This window comes from Anas platyrhynchos, chromosome 1 (assembly GCF_047663525.1).
Source record: "Anas platyrhynchos isolate ZD024472 breed Pekin duck chromosome 1, IASCAAS_PekinDuck_T2T, whole genome shotgun sequence".
Taxonomy (NCBI): domain Eukaryota; kingdom Metazoa; phylum Chordata; class Aves; order Anseriformes; family Anatidae; genus Anas; species Anas platyrhynchos.
Window position 1 is genome coordinate 107,788,788 of NC_092587.1, and position 13,657 is coordinate 107,802,444.

At 39.4% G+C, this 13,657-nt stretch overlaps 2 protein-coding genes across 3 annotated transcripts in view; one reads left to right on the plus strand and one right to left on the minus strand.

The window, feature by feature from the left end:
• Positions 1-8,540, plus strand: part of JAM2 (junctional adhesion molecule 2) — a 34,603-nt gene extending 26,063 nt beyond the window's left edge. Inside the window, exons 5-10 of one of the 2 annotated variants that reach the window (XM_027449265.3) lie at positions 1,760-1,965; positions 3,387-3,489; positions 5,220-5,327; positions 6,074-6,089; positions 7,015-7,048; positions 7,810-8,540. In XM_027449265.3, coding sequence (XP_027305066.2) covers positions 1,760-1,965; positions 3,387-3,489; positions 5,220-5,327; positions 6,074-6,089; positions 7,015-7,048; positions 7,810-7,842 — 500 coding nt within the window. In that variant the 3' untranslated portion in view covers positions 7,843-8,540. The remainder of the gene's footprint in view (positions 1-1,759; positions 1,966-3,386; positions 3,490-5,219; positions 5,328-6,073; positions 6,090-7,014; positions 7,049-7,809) is intronic. The other variant, XM_038187800.2, reaches the window with a different exon arrangement.
• Positions 8,541-8,970: 430 nt separating this feature from the next.
• ATP5PF (ATP synthase peripheral stalk subunit F6) lies at positions 8,971-13,630 on the minus strand. Its single transcript, XM_027449266.3, has 4 exons — positions 13,495-13,630; positions 13,146-13,334; positions 11,375-11,499; positions 8,971-9,094 (listed from the first exon to the last, which is right to left on the minus strand). The coding sequence occupies exons 2-4, from the start codon at positions 13,313-13,315 to the stop codon at positions 9,066-9,068; spliced, it is 324 nt and encodes a 107-aa protein (XP_027305067.1). The 5' UTR covers positions 13,316-13,334; positions 13,495-13,630; the 3' UTR covers positions 8,971-9,065.
• Positions 13,631-13,657: the final 27 nt, after the last annotated feature.

The window sequence follows — 13,657 nt, forward strand, 5'->3', positions numbered from 1 at the left end:
GTTTCTTTATTGATATAAATGTGTATCTTTGTTGTCAGAAGTTAGCAAGTATGCTGATTTATGTGATGGTGAAATGTCTGTTTCTACAAAAACTGAAGTCACTCAGTGGCTGAGAATGTAGATAAACTGATCATGATGTTTGGCACTGGAAAGTCAGCATCTGTCAACACTTATCAAATACTCCAAAGCAGCAGTTCGTTCCAATGCTCCAGTCTCCTCCTGTTTTTGGAAGGAGAAACTACTGCAGTGTCTGCATTATGCCAGCTAGCAGTCTGTGGACTTCATTTACAGGACAGAAGTTACTATTTTTTTTATTATTATTTGTGTGTTTTTTTTTTTTTTTTTCCTTGCTTGTTTTTCCCCCCTTTGAGAAAAGGAGGGAAAACTGAATACCGAGCACATTCTTCTTACATCATCCCTCCTATTTTTTCCCAGTTAATTAATGCTTGGTGGGTAGTTTTCTTTCTTTCTTTATTTTTTTTTTTGCCTTATAGGAGGAGGGAAAGTATTTGTTTTTGAGGTTTCTGTATTTTTTATTAGAAAAATAATTGATATTTAAAAATACTCTCAAATTTCTTCATAAAATATAATAAATTCATGAACTTTTGCTTAACTCCAATAATGAGATAACCACACTTTTTCTTCCCTTCTTCCACTCTCCCAACAGATTTCCTTTTTTAAATGTAGCTTCTTAATTTAAAGTTGAGATCTTGGAGCCTGAAGAGAGTGGTGGGTTCCTGTGTGTCTTGTGCACAAACCTTTTTGAAGGTTTATGGGTGTTTGGTGTGTCTTGTTTTGATTTTAGAGTTTTTGCTTTCTATTTTAAAGTCAACCAAGAAATTGTGAATACTTGTTAAAGTGCTTTTAATGTAACATGCATTCCTCGTCACCGTTAGTTTTCTTCTGGATAGTTTCAAGGTACCAAAAGAAAATCAAGTTCCTTTTCTGTTGACATAATAAAAATTGGAAAAAAGACCTTCATATTAATGACAGAGCTGAGTTGTCCTGCATCTGCGATGCAGAACCTGACAGAAATCTCTCTGAATACTCCAGCAAAACCTACAGAAAGTATTTGAACTCTTTCCACACTGATGTTCACTGCTCAGAGAATTATGGAAGAAAATGCTAAACAAGTATTTGTCCAGGGAGGGGTGGGCATAATACTAGGTTTTTTGTTTGTTTGTTTGTTTAAGTAGTAGACAATTGCTTTTCATCTTCTGTTTGAGATTCACACCATGGCTCTGATGATGACCAGTCTTGTTAATTCTTCCTGACAAGTGCTTTTCAAAACACAGTAGACTTTTTTTTTTTTTTATACAGAAATCTTTTTACTCTTATCCACTTCTGTTTTTAAATATTAATGAGGGGGAAAAAAAATAATTGCTGGACTCCAGATTCACTGAGACATCCCTTCTCTGTCTGGGAGCAAGAGGTCCCACAGAGGCCTCTGCAGAGGAGTGGAACAAGCTACCGAGGGTTTGGATGAATATGTATAGATTGGAGACAGGATGACACAGCATGTGGTGGGGGAGGCTGAGAGCAAACCTCTGCCTTCCACTGCTTTTAGAAACTCAGGAATTTTACAGTGCTCTTCAGCAGCAGGACTCTGCCTTCCACCCTGTCTCCAGAGCCTCTCTGTTCATTGCGGTGGTAGTTGTTAAGCATGTGCACAAGTGGTCTCCTCCTCTGCAACTCTCAAACTGTTGTGAGATAGGCAGTACTGGTAAGATTGTTTAACAAGTGCAATTTCATTTTCCAGTTCCTCCAACTACTCCGGTATGTGAGGTACCCAGCTCCGCAATGACAGGAACAGTGGTGGAACTGAGCTGTAAGGAGACTGAGGGGTCCCCTCCGTCTGAGTACCAGTGGTACAAGAACGGGGTTCCCTTACTGGAAAAGACAGGGACAGGCAGTGCAAGAGCAGCAAACGTAACCTACACCATGAATAAAAAGTCCGGCACTCTGGTAAGTGTCACAACAGCTCTGTAATAACCAGCTATGAAGACCAAATTTACAGTGTTGTACAGTGATGCTCCTTGGCTTAATCCAAGGCACAAGGTCTCTGTCAGAGATCAATGTCATGCTGAAATGTGCTAACGTGTACAAGGTACAGTTTCTGCCTCAGACCGATGACAAGACAGAGAGATTGAGTGTAATAGGCAAGCTGGGTGAATTATAAGGTTGTAGTAGTGATAAATGAGCAGAATCTAGCAAATAAATGACAAATTTCACCTTGTCAGTGTGAGGTGAGAATGATCTCTTAGTATGTCAACAGAGTTATATTTGATAGCACCTTAAAATCTAAAATAGCAACTTCATGCACTTCAGTGGAAGTGCAGAAGCACCAAGGGCAGTCCAGAGTCTCAGCAATCCAGTGGCATTTAAAGGTTCCAGTCTTGTACTTGTGTTGTCAGGGGGAATGAGTAGTGGCTTTAAGTAAGCTTACTGTGTTTTCTGTTATGTTCCCCCCGAGAACTAGCCATCTTTTTCTCATTCCATTCTACCTCTGCACTGCATTATAGCTGATCCTTCTAAAAATAAAAATTATATACCACTTACAGTGCAATGTAAGCTGGTATTTTTCTTTGGGAGGGTCATTCTGTGGACATCCTGCTCTTGTGCATGATCAAATTCAGAAACTGCAGTGTAACTAATCATTCCGAGGTGCTGTGGATCTTTCAGTACACTGTGGAAATTCAGTGGGCTACTCAAAATCACTAATCGCTTCTGAAAAATCTTAGTTTTAATGTATGGAATATATTAAAGGGAGAAGATGTAACAGGGCTAATTATAAAAATAAATACAGAGAAGCACAGGAACTGACATGAAGTCAGCATCCATTATTTGCTTTCTCACTTGAGTTTTTACATCAATAGTATTTCATAAGCAGTTCAGCATTTCTCCATTGAAATCAGAGAAAGTGGCATTTCTAGGGAAAAAAAGCTTGGAAAATATATTTTGTACTATGTTAAGTATTTATTAATATTTATTAATACTTACCATGTTAAGTATTTATTAGGTATTTATTTATTTTGTAAAACGAACACAATGTTTTGATTTCAGGGATTCTGAAATGGGAGCATGTCTAAGAAAATACACATTACTGGAAAGTGCTGATCACTGAAAAAGAATCTCCTTTTACATATTCTCTATCTAGTTAAAATATCCATTTAAAATACCCACTTGGACCAGTAACTGAAGTTAAGTATTAGGGAATGTGTCTAGAGAGCAGGATCAAAATGGACATGAAACTGAAATTCTCACTTTCTTTCATATATTTTTTTAAATATGAACTGTTGATATGTCAAATTCTTTATGCTGTAGGAAATCCATTTTTTATGTGTTTTTCCCCATTCTCATAATGGTTTTGGACTCTGTCTTAACAGCTATTTAACACCGTTACAAAGAATGACACTGGAGAGTATTTCTGCGAAGCCTCCAATGGGATTGGATTACCTCAGAAATGCTCAGTGAGGCGAATGCAAGTCGGTATGTGTCAGAGCAATTGGAATTGCAATTGGAATGATTTCATTGCATGATGGAGCTGAGATGCTAAGACCAGACTGAATTACAGACTACTGTTTGATAATGGCATTTTAGGGGAGGAATAATATTCATACATTAGAGCACCTTAAACACAGTTACAGTAGCTACCCAAAGCATTCTTTTTTAGCAGCACAAACATGTCTCACTGAATTTCATTTAAAAAAAAAGCACCTAATTGAGTACTTTACAATTATTGCAATATCCAGCAGGTTGTGAAACACTGAATGTCACAGAGCAGCAGTATTCATATGAGGTCCTTAACAATTCAGAATGGTTTTGTGGATGTTGTACAGCATAATGTACCAGTCCACTCACTGTCTTTTTGTTGGTTTGTTTTTGGGATGTTTTGTTTTGTGTGTGTTTTGTAGGGCTTTTGTTGTTACATGGTGTTTGTTTTAAATGAATAGCCTCCCTTTTGAGATGCATTTACGTGAGATTGTCGTGTAACGGATCAGAGCTTTAGCTGAAAAAAAGCTCATTTATACCTGCCAGAGGAACATGGAATGTACCCTGACTTAAGAAAAACAGTCCTGCTGCCTGTTTCTTTTCTACTTGCACAGTGTAGGTGAATTGTAATATTGGTTAACTAATACAGTTATTAAGCAAAGGTTAGAAGGCCAGAATCTATAATAATCCAAAATGTGTGAATGCTTTTGCAAAATATAAAATTAGCTCTTACAAATTTGCTATGAAAAAAAAAAAAAGATGTTTAAAGTTTCTAAAAGGTCCTAACAAATACCGTGCAGCAGCTCTACTATTTCCTGTTAGTACTCCATAAAGAAGTTGTCTGGTGCTTTCTTAAACTTAGTTAAAAAATTGCTATATATAAGCTTTTAATGAATTTGTGGTTGATTGTAAGAAAGTATACCAAGCTACCAAGACAGAATTCCTCTACTGTGGAAATACTCACCCAAGTCCTGAATTGCTGTTAGCCAGTGCACAAAAATCGATAGGTTTGGTGGAAAAATTTCCAACTATGTATTAATGAATGCTTAAAGTCAGGATCCATATAAGTAATTAATCATATAACAAAAACAGATCAAATAACAACAAAAAATTAAAATGATTCTGCTTGTTGTGTATTTTTGTTTGTTTGTTTGTTTGTTTTGCTAAAATGGATGATTGCCTGAAGCATTTAGGAATTATATTGGGAAATTGGCATAGGCTGTCATCTTCAAAATAGAAATGGCTGCACTTTTGAGTAGCCCAGTGTAAAATTTAACTTTAAGTATATGTGATAATATTTTTTTTCCTTCAGTGTGTTTAATTTAAAAGCCTCACTGTTTAAAAATAATTTTAAAAAACATTAAATTTTAAATAATTCACCTGAAGAGTTCTTCAAGACTGACGCAACACTCACCAGCTGTTTCAGTTATTTTAGGCAAACTGTGTATGAAAACACTTGTTTAAATAGACTAAGGCAAAATATCTTGAAGTCTCTGAGACATATGACTTTGACATATGATTGAAGTGTATGAAGTGCTCCTCTTACTGTGGCTGTGATACAGCAATGCTTTTAGACAGTTTATGCACATCTGCATGTTGGTAACTAATTTATAAACCTTGGGCCGAAGTACACCCATAAATACAAAAGGAACCTGCAGTAATTAGGGAAGAAAAAAAAAAAAACTTTTGAAAACTTACAGCATTGGATTTCTGTTTTATAATTACAGATGACCTTAATGTAAGTGGCATCATCGCTGCTGTAGTATTCGTGGCACTGGTAATGGCATTATGTGGCCTTGGAGTATTTTATGCCCAAAAAAAGGGTTATTTTACAAGTAAGTACAGTAAAATCACTCCTCCTTTGTTTCAAAAAAATAGGGCTGTCATTCTACATGTCCTTCTTTTCATGAAGACTGTAGCTCCATGGTCCTAAGCTAAAGTACTCTTTAGCACAACAGCAACTTTACTGTGCAGACGGTTTTATTCTGCCTACTTCTGCCATAAAAGATACAGTAAGAATGAAGATGTTTGTACAGTTGCATAAGGCCAGCAGACAGCAATCTAGGAAAAGCAACGAGCAGAACCCTGTTTTCCAGAGCCTCTTTGCTCTAGTTTCAAGAGGGCATGGAAAAGAAAGACACCATGAAAACAAGCTGTACAAGCTTGCTTGGAGTTCAAAAGCAGTTTTTCGAGCTCTGATTTACGGGCTCCCTCTTCTGGTTCATGGTGAAAGTGCACATGGAGACAGCTTGCTTTTGAGGATTCCTAGCAAAAGCCTGACATCAAGCAACCTCTCCATAGCATTTGTGTTAGTGCCTATAGAGTTCAGCACAGCAAAAAGGGATCCCAAATGTCAGTGAGAAAGGCCACTGCCTGAAAGTAACAGGGTAACAGAGCTGATGTTAGAGTCAACGCTCACTTAAAACGTCTACCTTTGAAAGCAACCTAATCTTTTTCTGTTCAAGCTCAGTACATCAAAATGAGAAATTTCATTTAGTAACTGAAGCTATGAGTTAATATTTCACACAAGTGTAAGGAAACTACTGTTGTGCTAATTTTTCTTTTTTTTCCCCTCCTGCAGAGGAAAGTTCTTCCCAGTAAGTATCTTAATGTTTTATACAAATCATATGCAAGTCACCATAAATTTCATTTACATTTCTGATGACTTAGTGACTGCGATGCTTAAGGTCTTTCTGTTCTGATTCTCATACAATGTTTTTTCTGAACACTGAAATAAACCTGATCTGGCACGCCAACAAGTTTCCTCATTAGAACCAATGAGCTGGTTAGAAAATCAATTATTATTACTGTGATAAATGTGCAGAGACAAGTCTTTTTTGCAGTTATGGTGTACACCCCTAACTCAGCTAGAGGCATAGTTTTTTTTTCTCATCTAAACCTGATAAAAGGTGCTCAGGGCCAAACTGAACCATATCCATAACTACAGATTACTTCAGGAGTTGTTTTGTAAAAATATGACTGGAAGAGACGTTGTAAGGTCTATTCCTTTGATACGGATTTATTTAATGCACTTGAATTGCCACTCGGTAATTCTTATTAGCAGGTCAGAATTCCTCAATCTATTTTAGTGCTCCCACACGGGACTAAAATCATGTTTTCTTGAAGGTTGGATGGCCTCCACATTTTTTATTTATTGATTTTAAAGTTTATCTTACTACTTTTAGGTAATGGCAGGTTATAGCAATATAGTAAGGAAAAATACTATTTTAAAATACTGTGATGTTTATAGTGGTCATGAATTAGACGAAGCATAACTGGAAGTCTTGAAGGGTCAGCCTAGGGAGAAGGTAATTTGCCAGTGGTTCATGAGATAATGACAGCTGTCTAAAAGCGTTTAGTGGATTTGTTACAGATTTTGTAATTTTATTTTCCTAAGAGAAGAAAAATAAACACTACTGGAAAACAGGACAAATGCATTCATATATAAAGTTGTTGAAGAGCTAAAACAAACACCAAAAAAGTCACTGTTTAATCTAATTTCCTTTCCTGTTCTATTAACAGAAAGAAGTCCAACTCTCAAGCTATGAGTGAAAAGGCAAGTATTTTGCATTTGGTAGTGTGTTTACATTTTCAGGTGCCATCAAAATTCCTTAGATCTGTGACGTTTTTGCATGCACCCAAAACCTTACATGCCACTAACACCTGGGGAAAGGGGAGTAAAAATAGTTATTGTCCATTAACCATGCCATTTGTTGTGAGGAAGAGTTCCACTTTGATGTGCTTGTGCATATTAGTTAACCAAAGAAACTGCAAGTCAAACAACCACCAAGGCAGCAGTGACAGAAATTTGGGCCTTAGTTCCTCTTAAGATTAATGTGGGTTAAAAAGGCTTGATTAAATATGGAAGCTAGAAGTGGAGATTGTTGTTTTTTTTTTTTTTTTTTCCTATTTCCATAGTGAGAGGTCTCGAAGGATTTAATTGCATATACATTGCTCCAGCTTTCCAAACTGGTGCAAAAAGAATGGAGCTCCAACTAGAAAATTTCACTATCTACAGTTTAAGGCTACACTAGTAGGCTTGAAAGCTCTCTGAAATCTACCCCAATCCTTTAATCAAAACAGAGCATGCTGAAGAACGATGCATACTTTCACCTTTTAATAGGGTATTATTTCTGTTCTGTGTAACTACATTCTGTAGGCTTTCCTTTATAGAAAGAGCATATTCTAGTAACTGACAGCATTTCAGGTGTGCTTCTTTTCAGCCTGCATGCCTGAGTTTCTTCTGAAATGCACATTAAATGTTAATATGATTAAAATACTTGAACTATTACTTACGTATGACCTTCCTTCATTTAGGATTTCAAGCATACCAAGTCCTTTGTTATCTAGAAGATTTCAGCCTCTGTGAGGGACATCAAATGACTACTTGTTATACAAAAATATCAAAGGGATTTTTGACCTCTGCTCTGTAAATATTGCTTCCACGTACTACATACAGAAAGTAGGAATTACTACTGTTTAGATCTAGTCGACCTAATTGTTTTTTTAATAAAAAATAAAAACAAACAAAAACAGACCGTTTAAGTTAAAGATATAGCTAAGTTGAATATACAAGTCAATTTGTGTGATGACTTCTCACTTTGTTGATGTACACATGCAGCAATAAAGGATTCACGCTTGGAGCTTGGAATAGTCTATCCAAACAACTTTGACAGATGACCTTGTTACCAGTGCTTCTACTACTCAAATCTCCAGATTGTCAAGGGCTTGAACTGTCCCCCACTTCTGATTCTGTTCTTACACATACTTTGACAATGTACCAGGTTTGCCAGAGCCATCTAGAAGTAGTTACTCAAACTTTAACTCACTAGCCTGGGAGACCAAAGCTGCTTTGTAATTGAGGCCCAAACATTTTATTGTCGAACATAAAATGCCTACAGCATCTCTTCTTCAAGGAAGCATCTCTTTCTGTGGACTGCATATGTAATTTGCATTATGAGAAGAATCATGCCAGTACAACTAAAGCTGTAGTATCTGGACCCTAATTATTGAAGTGTTACAAATAAATAGTTCTTCAGAACCTGAAACATTTGTGTCAGTAGCTTAGTTACTGAAGTTTAAATACCACCACTGCCTTTACACCACCTCATTTACGGGTTTCACTCCCCTGTGTAAGGGTAACCCTTCCTCACTTGCATTCATTGATGCAGTGTAAAATGAGCACCTATCTTTTTGGCTGTGCAGGTCCTTCACCTCCCTTGGACTTTGCTACCAATTTAGGGTTCTCTCGTATTTTTTTTTTCCTTGCAGAAGCTTGACATATCACAAACTCAAGAGAAAAAAATAGTTTATTCCAGGTGCATTACCATTGGTATTATAATCTTCTCAGCACTAAACCATTATTTGCCAAAGGAGTTTAGCAGTAAGAATTGCTACTTACTGCCTCAATAACTGTAGGAGTTGATAATCAAAGCTAACCAGGATTCCTATGCACATAAGAACTTCACACTTCTGAAATCAAACTTAAAGATCACATTTATTAAATTACAACCGATGCCATGTTCAGCAACTCCTTGGATGCAGACTGCTGTCTGGAGTACCACCTGCAGGGATCACTTCGGAGTCTCCTCAAAGTTGGGCTCTGAAGGAGAAAGAAGAAGGGCAAATAAAGAGAAAAGCCATGTTAATTTCTTTTTATTCCAGCCTAAAATACCACCATTCATCTGCTATTCAAAGAAAACTAAACTTTCAGCTGGCAGGCCAAGACAAGCTCTTATGCATTGCAGTCTACACCTCCACTTGCTTGGAGAGGGATCTCCCTGTCCTCATCTCAACCCACAGGCTTTCTTTCTCGTCTGTCCTTCTGAGGAGAGAGAAGTTAGAGAAGAGTGTTGTGGCACTTACTTAGCTGCCCATCAGCTGTTAAACCACCAGCACAAAAGAACAAAAACTACACTAGAGGCAGGGCTTACCACCTCACAGCGGCGTATAGTGTGGTTTAAGACACACATGCCCCCTAATAACACTCTGCTGCAACACCTTTTAGCAACAACACATGAGGAGGGGGAAAAAGGCAGACAGGGAACTGAAGAAATCAACCAGAATGTTACGGGACAACCTGACTCCACTACTTCCAACATTGCTCTGATACAAGAGGCAGCAACCAAGCTCTTCTGTCCTCTTGGTTCTTGTCTCATAGAGAATTAAGTGAACAGAGTGCACAATGTCAACTCCACTCAGCAAAAGGTAATTTCCACAATATACAAAAACGAGGAGGAACAAATTCTTGATGCTGAAGGTACAAACTCAAAGAGCTAAGGGTATTGACATAGGTGCTATTAATACCTGTTCTCTTTGCTACCAGGAGTCTGAAAGGTGAGGCTCAGTTTATAGCAATCTTAGCTAAAGCAAAAAATAAAGCATCTAGCCACAGTCTTGAGAACTCCTTGAACCTAGATAAAAGGACAGAGAACAGCGATAAAGGAATGGGTGTCATGGTGTCCCCCCATTTATTTGATCTGTTCCTACTACCACATGAATTGTTTCATTACAAAAGAAAAAAAATCCTGAACTTTAATATGTATTGTTTCATATATTACATAGAAATAAAGCTGAACATAAATAAACCACATCCCTAAAACTGGGAATGGAAAAAAAGAAACACCATAGATCCTACTTGACAGATGCTCTGTTTTATTTGCACCGGTAAGAATTTGACACCAAATTCTTCCTCAATCCAACTGAAATACCACCAAAAAAAAAAATAAATTAAGGTGAGTTCCTGGTCTAAACCACAATTTCTGGTTAGTCTGATCAGAATTACAGGTTGCTGACTCTGGTGGGCTAGCCATGGCTGGCTGTGCCAGGTGCCTCCCAAGCTGCTCACTCTCTTCCTCCTTAACAGGGAGGAGAAAATAAGATGAAAGAATTCATTGGTAAGTGAACTCAAGATCAAAAGAAGATTGTTTATCAGTTGCCCTCATGCAAAACAGACTCAACTTGTGCAAGACTAATAGAGCAGGACAGTGAGTAATAAAAAAAATAAAAGCACCTTTCCTACAGACCCACTGTCTTCCAGGCTCAACTTCACTCCTTTGTTTCTGACTTGTCTGCATCCCCCTCCTTCACTGACCTTGGTGTCTGCAGGAATTTTTTTTATCTCACATATTTTCCTCACTCCTTTCACAGCTGCTGTGCAGTTATTTTTTTTTTTTAACCCTTCCTTAAACCACAGAGGTGCCACTGATGAACTGAGCCTTGCCCTGCTGTGAGCCTGCTGCAACCTGCTGTGCCTGATGTGGGGACAGCCCCTGGTCCCCTCTCACAGAGGCCACCCCAGCAGCCCCCTGCTACCAAAACCTTGCCATGTAACCCCAACGCACTGCCCCCCACAAAATACTGGGGAATCCCAGCTGCCGGTTGTTTACATGAAAGATGTCTTATCCCCCTTCCCAACCTGACTGTAAGTAAGGCTGCTTGAGAGCAATGGAGATTGAGGTGTTCTTAAAGTAAGAGAAACAACAAAGAGTCTGTCATTAAAAAATAATAATAATAAAATAAAACGTTTGCCCTTACATCCTAAGGTTACAAAGTTTATGAACCACAGTTTGGATGATACAGACTGGTTTTCAAATTACAGTCTGCTGACCTCTTTGGGGAGAAATACAAATGCCAGCAACAGGCCATCTGGGGCTATTTCTTTAGGGCCTGTGTAAGGTAATTAAGATAGCTCACTCTGCAAGTCTGGTCAAGCATCAGTGTAAGTTCACATCCTAACTGGAAAAATCAGGATATTCACTGAGGGTATCTTATGTGAGATTAATGGTCCAGATAAAAATTAAAAGGGAATTAACTATGTGAAGACCAGTTAGTGAGCGTTACTTTACTTGCAATCAGAAGTTCAGTAAGATTATTAACTCACCTTCAAATTTAAATTCTGGGAACTTGGTTAGATCTCCCTCACCGTACATCCTCTGAAGTCTAGCAAGTGATTCGTTCATGTCTTTCTGGAACTCAGGGCCTACATCAACAGGCCCTCCAGCTTGCCTAAAAAAAAGAATGAGAAGTTCTGATTAGCAGTTCAGTTCTGAAATTTTATGTGGAAGTTCTACATTTTCATAGTGATTTATGAATTACCACTTTGACAATCAACTAAAGCAAATAATTTAAAGCATTTCCAAAAATTGAGATATGACACACCTTAGGGCCTACCTATCTTACAGATAAAGAACATTCTCAGGGTAAAATGCAGGCTTTTTGCTACTATTAGTGAAAATCCAAGCTACAGAGGCAGCCTTTCAAGACACAAAACTACAATGAATATACATATTTGCAGGGCTCTGGCATTTCACTTGTTCCAGATGTGACTTCTTGACAAGATTGTGATTTGTACCTCTACTATTTCTGAATTGTGATCTTAGTAAAGCTTAACTTCAGTTTTGCAAAAAGAACGTGACTTGAGTATTAAACAAGCAAAAAGAACAAGAGACAGGGCACCATGAATTCATACAGATTCAGAGAAGAATTTCTTGGGATACACATATAAAATAGTTGAAATAGTAACTCTACAGATTACTCATGCTCCACAGTGTGCAAAAAAATATAGTGTGCCGTAACACCCTAAGAAGTAAGACATCAGTTGTTTTTTAAGGGTGAGAAAGAAGCGTACATTTCCTGTTAGCTTTCCAACTGCAAGCCTTCTCTCACCCATGACAATATCAGTAAGTGTTGCAGGAAAGCAAGAATTGTCATTCGGAACAGTCACAGAGCAAAGTTAAACACACTCAATTTCTTTTTGTGAGCAAGCCAAAAACCTGTTTTAGTATGGTCAGTGTAGTAATGCAGCAACTTTCTCCTGAACTAGAGGAAAGGACTTGAGTCTTCTATTTTCAACACTGTCAGCACCACCTTCCAAATGTATTCTTATAGGATATACCACGAACAGAAAAATAGTATCACCAAGTATCAGAATACATTTGTACATACGCAGTTCTGATACATGTCAGTGGTTTCAGGTGTTCTTTCAAAATGTAAAAGCTAAACTCGAACCCTTGCTCTAAACCTAGCTTTAAACCTGAGAATATATCCTGCTGAAGCTGTCATTCTGTACCAAAAAAGTCTGCCAGCAAAAACTGCACCAGAGTATTACATTCTACAAAAAAACACAAATCATCATGCCAACCTTCCAATTTTAAAGCTAAGTACATTATGTGAAATGCTTTCATCCAGATTTATGTGGGGTCTCACAGGTTGTTTAAAGAGAAACTCAACAAGAGACTGCTCTTCACAGTTTCCCTGCATCATGCCTATCATGGTCTGTCATGCCATCAAAGGCCTGTTAATCAGTGGTTGGTTGCATAAGGAAGAGTGCAAGAGGTAGGAGTAGGTGAGAGGGGAGCAGCACAGCTGGAGTCGGGCTGGCTGATTCTTGTGGACCCCTCCCAGCTTGGGGTGTCCTGATTCCATTACCAGAGGGAGGCAAATCCTGAGTGTGAATTAAAGCGGATGCCTTTTGAATGAACCCAGTCTGCTCCCCGGTGACCTCAGCACCTCCCAAGGCGTTGCCTTCTGGCAGAGGAGCACACCTGCAATGCACAGGGCCCAACTACAACATTAACACATGCCGTAATTTGTTAAAATCACCTTTTTCCCCCACTTTTGCCCCTGCCTTCAGCCCCCCACCCCCCACTCACTTGCTCTTGGTGTTGTACTCCCGGATCTTGTCCAGGAACATCTTCTGCACCGGGTCGAGCTCCTTCGCCCTGTTGAAGGCGACGGCCGAGAGCCCCACGTTCCTCCGCAGCTGCACCGCGACGGCGGCGCGCAGCAGGGCCGGGACGCGCAGCAGCTGGCGCAGGACCATGGCGGCGCCGCCGGTCGGGCTGAAAGCGAGAAAAAACGCGGTTACCTACACCCGCCGCCAGTACAGACACGTAAACAGGGCGTTCAGCGCGTACACGGGGTAATGAGCGCGGCAATTAGCCGTTAATCAGCCGTTATTTAGCCGTTAATCAACACCCCCCCCCCCCTCAGCGCGGTCACCTTGCCCGGGCCACCCTCACCACTACAGCGCGGGGGCTGCTGGGAAGGCGCGGCCCGGCCGGGCGGCGCGCGGGGGCCGCCGGGAGTTGTAGTCCCTCGCCGGGCCTCGGGGGGTGGTGGCGGCGGCAGCGGCGGTGCCTCGGAGCGCGCGCGCCCTCCCCGC